Source organism: Acomys minous (genome assembly GCF_964271855.1).
Source record: "Acomys minous genome assembly, chromosome: 14".
NCBI lineage: Eukaryota > Metazoa > Chordata > Mammalia > Rodentia > Muridae > Acomys > Acomys minous.
This window is the reverse complement of record NC_140496.1, coordinates 58,434,584-58,442,866: the sequence shown is the minus strand read 5'-3', so window position 1 is coordinate 58,442,866 and position 8,283 is coordinate 58,434,584. Positions and strand designations below refer to the sequence as shown.

The 8,283-nt window shown below is 43.1% G+C and overlaps 1 protein-coding gene across 1 annotated transcript; it reads left to right on the top strand.

Moving 5' to 3' along the window:
- The first annotated feature begins 660 nt into the window (after window positions 1–660).
- Window positions 661–1,160, top strand: LOC311583041 (phosphatidylinositol N-acetylglucosaminyltransferase subunit Y-like). The gene has a single exon (XM_084756398.1). It carries the CDS (start codon window positions 930–932, stop codon window positions 1,143–1,145), a length of 216 nt encoding a protein of 71 aa, XP_084612524.1. The 5' UTR covers window positions 661–929; the 3' UTR covers window positions 1,146–1,160.
- The last annotated feature ends 7,123 nt before the right edge of the window (window positions 1,161–8,283 follow it).

Below are 8,283 nucleotides of genomic sequence, written 5' to 3'. Positions count from 1 at the left end.
CAAGCAACCTCTAAGCACTGTTGAGAGACTCTGCCTCAGCAAATAAGGTGGGTGAGGGCCTCCGCATGCACACGTATCCATATGTATGTATGCCCCATATATGTACACACACACAGGCATGTATGCATGCACGTGCAGACACACAGACAGACAGACATACATTCAGTAAAATAAAAAGGGAATAAAAAGTGGTATATAAAATTAAATTATAAGAAAGTTGATATTGCTATTTTTAAAATACACAAGGTAGAGGAAGCAGGCAGGCAGGCAGGCAAGCAGGAAGCAGGAAGCAGGCAGGCAGCTGTTGGTTTCCAGATGTGGGCCACTTGCAAGGACAGTACCACCCATACAGGAGTACTCGCAGGAGGGCCACATTACATGCCTGGAGGTCAGAGGACAATGTGAGAAGAAAGCAGGTTCTCCACCATGTTGGTCCCCGAGGATCGAACTCAGGAAGCCAGGCTTGGCAGCAAACGCTAAGCCATCTCACCGGCACAAACTACTACTCTGACATTCGCCAATTCATAAGTAAACAACCGATCAAGACTCCTTCCCTCTGCTTCAGAGGCTCGGTCAGCTCGGGGACATCGTGAACAAACTCTGCGACAAATACGATTCCTATCCGATGTCCAGCAGGACTGGGCATACAGAGTGAAGAATCCCTTACCCTGTGCTGCGAGGGACACGTGTGTTGTCTACAGTTGCTGGTCACTGCCGCGTGTGCCGGTGGAGCGGATGAGACTGAGGCCGAGGAGCCCGTGCTCCCGCCTGTGGCCACTGGAATTTTTGTGCGTCCAAGGGGAGCATGCCTGGGTGAATGAGGAGCCGGGACAAAGCGGAGATAGGACAGGAGCGGACCAGCACCAGAGCATAACTTTGACAGCAACCGCGTTATCTTAATACTGTACACCTTTTAAGACCGGTGGAGGATGATCCCGTCCCTGCCCACCCTGACCGTCCTCATCCCGCTGATCTCACTGGCCAGCCTGTTCTACTCCGCCTCAGTGGAGGAAAGGTTCCCCGAGGGCTTCACCAGCGCCAGCAGCCTGTGTTTCTACAGCCTGCTCTTGCCGGTCACGGTTCCCGTGTACGTGTTCTTCCACCTGTGGACTTGGATGGGGCTGAAGCTCTTCAGGTACAATTAGTGCGGCCCGGCCCCTCTCCTCTCCCGTCTCCCTTCTCCTCTCCCGTCTCCCATGCGTTGGGTGGGTTCTGCCCTCAAGGGCTGCAGGTTCTGATATCAGTGCTGTAGCAGACTAACACTTTGAATAAAATGTCTTGAGGGAGAAAAAAAAATACACAAAGTAAATGCTATGGAAAAAACAATACTAGTTACAAAACATAACCTTTATAAAGATAAAAGATTTAAAGTTGCATGCAGCTATAAGTAGCCTCAAAATGTGTAAAGAAAAAAAAAACTGATCAGTATGATAAAAATAGATAAACTTGGGGCTGGAGAGATGGCTCAGTGGTTAACAGCACTGTCTGATCTTCTAAAGGACCTGGGTTCAATTTCCAGTCCCCACATGGCAGCTCACAACTGTCTTTTTTTTTTTTTTTTTTTTTTTTTTTTTTTTTTTTTGGTTTTTTGAGACAGGGTTTCTCTGTGTAGCCTTGGCTGTCCTGGACTCACTTTGTAGACTAGGCTGGCCTCAAACTCATAGCGATCCAGCTGCCTCTGCCTCCCAAGTGCTGGGATTAAAGGCGTGCGCCACCACGCCCGGCCACAACTGTCTTTTAACTCCAGTTCCAAGGGATCTGACACCTTCACACTAATGCACATAAAATAAAATCAAATATATAAAAAAGAAAGTATTTTTTTAAAAAATAGATAAACTCATAAAGGTAGCTGACCATTTAATAAGCCCCATTTCAGTAATTGATAAAAACAAACAGGCAGATTAAAAAAAAAACAGTAAGAGTTTGGAATATTTGAGAAGCAGTTTCTGCAAACTCCGATTAATGTACAGAGAACATTGCACCCACCTTGGCAGAATACACAGGTTCTTTTAATTGCACATGAAATATTTAGAAGAAATGACCATATGTTTGGCCATAAGACAAGCCTCAGCACGCTTCCGTGGACTGAAAGCTTGGGGAATCTGTTCTCTAGGCACAACACACTTTAGCAAAAAGTCAAAAATAAAAACATAGCTAGAAGAATCCACCCCCAACAGTGCTTGAGAGCTAAGCAATTTGTTTTCCAAATTACTGTGGGTGAAGGAGGATGTCAAGATGGAAAATGAAAAATATTTATAACTAAATAATAATAAAGATTATATATCAAAATTGGAGGGTTGTGGGAAGACAGCCAACATGATTCCTAGAAAAACATTCATATTTCCTCTCTGTTTTCTTTTTTAAAAATTTAGTGTTTGTGTGTGTATATGTCTGTGATATATGTGTGTGTGTGTATGTCTTTGTGGTATGTGTGTGTGTGTGTGTCTGTGTGGTATGTGTGTGTGTCTGTGTTGTATATGTGTATGTCTCTGTGTGTCTGTCTGTTTATGTTGTATACATATATGTGTGTGTTGTATATGTGTGTGTGGTATATGTGTGTCTATGTGTGTGTCTGTGGCATGTGTGTGTGCACATATGTGTGTCTGTGTGGCATGTGTGTATGTATGTGTTGTATACATGTATGTATGTTGTATATGTGTGTGTCTATATGTGTGTCTGTGGTATGTGTGTGTGTGCATATGTGTGTCTGTGTGGCATGTGTGTATGTATGTGTTGTATATGTCCATGTTTCTGTCTGTTTATGTTATACGTGTGTGTGTGTATGTGTGTGTGTGTGTGTGTGTATGTGTGTTGGGGTGTGGATATGCACATGCAGAGGCCAGGGAAGGACCTCCAGAGTCCTCTCTGTCAGTCCCTGCATTACTGACCCTGGAGTTAGGCTGGTTGCCAATAAACTCCTGCAATCTGCCCGGTTCTGTTGACCACAGTAATAGGGTTGCAGACATGCTTGGTCATATCCAAGTTTTTATGTGGGAGCAGGGGATTTGAACTCAGGCCCTCATACTGGCACAGCCTCTATAATCCTTAATGCATATATTAGGGGGAAAATACTATCATTTAGCTTAAGAAAGTGGCAAAAGATCTTTGTAAAGGACTTTTAGAGAGTAAAAGAATCGAGCGCACAAATTAATGAAATGTAAGTAAATAAAGGAAGAGGTTTTCAACATATTTAAAGTCTGGATTCTGAAATCTTCAGTGTATATAAAGTCTGGTGTTCTGAACAGGCTGATTACGCTAGTACACACTGGCAAGGGAAGCCTTAAACAGAGAAAGTATAAGCAAAGTTGGGGTGGGGGTGGGGCGGAGCATCAAAATGGACTGAAGAGAAGCAGTTTTGTGCCAACAAATTTGAACCTGATACAAAATTAAGAAATTCCTAGAAAAACAGAAAAAAGTCTTAGTAATCACACACTACCATAGAAATTAAAGACACGGAGAACTTTCCTGAACAGTGACTTCACTGGCAAACTCTGCTCCACACAGCTTACAGTGCCACGTCTTACAACACCACTGACGCTATCTGTGACACATCTTGCCAGTCCATTTGCATCCTGACTCTAAGACTGTTCTGCCAGCTCATCACAAAAAAGGAGAGCACCGATCCAACTTCCAAACAAAGCTGTGACGTGACGGTCCCAAACAAGGTCAATAAATCCAATCCAGAAGTGTGTACGTCACATCAAGACAGAGCTGTGTGTATGTATGGGTGCAAACTGGTGTAGCTCACAAAAATCAGTGCAGGTATCTCTCCACCTCAGCAGAAAAAAAATAAATAAATAAAATCTTATAATTATTTTCTTTGATTAGACTTAGCATGTATTTATAATTTTGAAGAAGTACTTGAGCAAATTAGAAATAAAATATAGCATCATTGATCTGAAAGGTATTTTAAAGATTAAATAAAATAAAAGAGAATAAAAACTGTAAAGATTGGGAAGAGAAATAAAATTGTTGCCCATGGGTCACATCAAAATAACACAACATGCCATCAGAAGGCTGAAAAGTAGCTAGCAAGGTTGCTAATAAATTCATGTGGGTCTGTTCCTGCTGCTGTAACAAAATACCTGGGACACTTTTGAATAACAGGATTCTTTTTCTGTGCTGTTCAAAGAAAGCTGGAAGCTCAAGATCAAAGCCCCTGGCGAAGGCCAGCTCTGCGCTTTATAGGTAGTGCCTCTGGCTGTCTCCTCACCTGCAGAGGTGCGGAAAGGTCGGGCTCCTTCCCCTGAGCCTTTGAGGTGGGCACTGCTCCCACTATTAAGAACAGAGCCCCCCAAATCATTCTTCTCCTAAAGACAGAGCCACCCCTGACAACATACCAAATCGTTCTTCCCCTAAATGCTGAGGATTCAGTTTCAACAGTGGCTTTGAAAGCACACAAACTTTCAGACCAAGTATCAATGTACAAAAACCATTAACTGATCCATAATCCTGTAACAGGGTTAGGAAACATTTTGTTTTCTGAGATAAGATCTGGCCTCACTATTCAGTTTAGCCTTGAATCTATGTCTTTTTTGCTGGGATTACAGGTGCATGTCACCATGCCTAGAAGGAAAGGAGATTTTAAAAGACTCTCATTTATATAACATCAAACTCGCCAGCTAATTATAACTTTTTAAATGGGCCTAAGGAGTAAAACTCACTAGAACAACATGTAATTGATCCTGCTTGAGGGTCTGGGTTCAGTACCCAACACTTTAAAAAAAATAATGTGTAAGACATATGGAAAACCATAAAACATCTCTGAGAGAAATTAAACACCAAAATAAATAGACTGAGGGTATGCTATGTCCATGAACAGAAAGTTTTATTTGTGTAGAATATGCATTTTCCCCTCAAACTAATTTATAAATTTAATTCAATCCCAGTGAAGACTTCTAAGTGTTGGAGATTTGGGGCCTGGAATTTGACCACCTCATTCTAAAATTTACATGAAAGGCCCAGGGCTGTTTTGGGGGAATCACTTATGCACCAGCAAGTAACCCTTCACTGATGCTCTGTAAGTGAGCCGAACAAATTTACTGGCTCCTCCAGTGAGCTTTGGTGGAGCTGTACTTAGGCTTAGTCTTGGGGCATTATGGAGAGAAAGGAGATGTGTTTAGGAGCCCAGGGAGGAATTCTAATGACATCACACACACACACACACACACACACACACACACACACACACACACACACACCTCTTGCTTTTCTTAATCATGTTAATGCCTGTATACCCTTACTCTGTGTGTGTGTGTGTGTGTCTTTGTGTGTCTTTGTGGGGTGGGATGGGAAGATGACTTAGTCCCATGCATAATGGAGACCCAAGTTTGAGTCCCAGCATCCACACAAGAGCCAGGTGCGATGGAAGGCAAAGCTAGGTGAATCATTAGGGGCTCACTGGCAGCTACTCTACAGGAATTAAAAGACCCTGTCTCAAAAAGTAAGGTGAAAATGATTCAGGGAGACACCTGAACATTGTACACACACACACACACACACACACACACACACACACACACACACACACTCACACAGGCATTGAGATGATTAAGACAAGCAGGAGACTGAGAGCACAGACAGCCACGGTGGTCATCTCTGTTGAAGGACGTGGGTGACTGAAGGATGCCCATGGCGCTTGCACAGCCATCACGCCCCAGTCGGCTTGAAGACTGATGGCACGGGTATTTGTTCTGCAGTTATTCGTTGAAGTGAGCATATCTATCTTTGGATGAGGCTCTGGGAACACTGCCCTGGAGCCTCCAAATAAATCCATCCAAAGTTAAAAATTCCATACCAGCACTTTCCCGAGTCTGGGTCACCCATTTCTGGAAAATGAATGGGATGCAAACAGTCTAAGCTGCCTGTGGAGCCAGGCCCTCCCACCGTCCCCTGAGTCTCTTTTGAGCACATCAAACTGCCACAGAGACAAGTCACAATATATACACAGTACTCGACTGCTGAATTCACATGCATTTCAAAAATAAATAAATAAATAAAACCCAAAACAAAAACAGGTTTTTTTCTCCCCCTAGCAGAAATCCAATTCACACAGAGATGAGACTTTTTCCACAAAAAAAGAATGAAACACATTTTTCATCATTATGCAACATAGTTTAGCTCCTGAGCGTCAGGCTATCAAACCTGTCACTCTAGGAAAGACTCACTGTTCTCTGTTTGCATAACCAAGGCTCTTTATAGGAGCCTTTAAAGTCATTTCCCAGAACAATGAAACACTCTGCCTGCAAGTTAACCCAAGACAGAGGACCGCTTCCAACCTTTAATGAAGTTGAGTGCGCGGTACAGACACCTCTGTCTGTTCCTTTCTTCTTCCTCCTCTTCCCTGTTTTCCTGTTTCCTCCCAGCAGCATTACCTCCTTTGCCCCAGTTCTATCTGGAAGCATTTTTCCTAGGGAGCTTCCAGCCAGCTTTGGTTCTGCCTATGCCCCTGGAGGGCCAGCGCGATATAATCCCTCTTCAACATGACAGTCTTCCAAATAGCTTAAGACAGTTGCTGGTGGTGTGCTCTCTCTCTCTCTCTCTCTCTCTCTCTCTCTCTCTCTCTCTCTCTCTCTCTCTCTCTCTCTCTCTCTCTCTCTCTCAGCCATGTCCCAGATGGCAATTTTTGAGCCCTTCGCCATCCCTGTAGATGTAGAGAGAACTCAGGCACGAAGTCACATCCCAGCTGTAGGGGAGGAAAACTGTTTTCTCTCTACCTGTCTCGGGTTAATTGTCTGGGGCCCTGTAAATTAAACTGACAAAAGACGGATGCGCAAAAGAAAAACAAACGGAAGTTTATTAACATCTGTAACGTGTGTTCACTTGGGAGCAACACAGGATGAGGAATGGAGAGGGGCAGTTAGAAACTAGGCCTCTAGAGCATCTGTCTTAGTCAGGCTGCCCTTGCTGTAACAAAATTACTGAGGTCAGATGATGTAGAAAGAAATTTAGACAGCCTGCATTTGGGGGATGGACAGGTCAAGAGTGTATGTCACTAGAGTTTCTGTGCCCATTCATCTGCCAATGGACACCTCACTTGATACCACATCTTGTCTATTGCGCATAGTCTGTAAGTAAACATGGGCATGTAGATATGTCTACGGCATGCTGGTTTGATTTCCTAGAGGGGTATTTGTGGGGGAAACTAGGTCATATGGCAGACCTCTTAGTGTTTGGAGGAGTCTCCATAATTCTGTACATAGTGACCGCATTAACCTTCTCCCTGCCAACAGTGGCTGGGCCCCACTTTCTCCATCTCTTTGCTCTCTGGTCCTTTTTGATTATAGCCTTTGTAACTGGGATGAATGTCTGTCTTGTAGTCAGTGAGATCTGCACTTGCCTGAGTATTTTTATATACATGTAGACCATTTGTGTATCTTCTTTTGAGATCTATCTGTTCAGATCACCTGGCCATTTTAAATTAGATTGTATTTTGTTGTTGAGCCTTGTTCTCTCTCTCTCTCTCTCTCTCTCTCTCTCTCTCTCTCTCTCTCTCTCTCTCTGTTATTTTCAAGGCAGAGCTTCTCTGTGTTCCTGAACTCACAGAGATCTACCTGCCTCTGCCTCTTGAGTGCTGGCACCAAAGGCGTATACCACCATTCTTTATAAATTCTAATTATTGATCCCCTCTGCAACAAACAGTTTGCAAATATGTTCTCCTATTGCATTGGGCGTTTCTGCAAGTATGGTTTTCATTGCTTTGTAGATGCTCCATAACCTAATCCAACTCTACTTTTCTACTTCTATTTTATTGCCTGTACTTTTAGGATGTCTTATCCAAGAAAAAAAAATCATTACCTTTATTGATGTCTTGAAATGTTTTCTTTTAATAGTGTCATGGTTTCAGCTATGTAGCCAAGGTTGGCTTCAAGTTCTCAGCCTTTCTGAAATAAATAGCCTGTGCCATGGTGGCTGGCTTTTAGGTTGATGTTTGTCCATAATGAGAGATAGAGATCAACTTTCATTTTTAACATATCCAAGTCTCCCAGCACCATTTATTGAAGACACCACCCTCTAAGGAGAGCGTGTTTTGGATGTGTTTCTTGGATGTGTTGACTGTAGCTTCGAGGGTTTGTTTTTGGGGTATGTCTTTTGTTCTATTGGTGTACCGGCCCAGTTTTTCACTAGCATTACACAGTCCTGCTTACAATGGTTCAGAGCAGATCTTGACATCTGGAGCTGCCATGTTTCCAGCTTCACTCTTTCTGATCATTTGCTTTGTCTTTCCTGTTTGAAAGTTTTGAAGTTCCATATGGATTTAAGAATTTGTTTGCCATTCTCTGA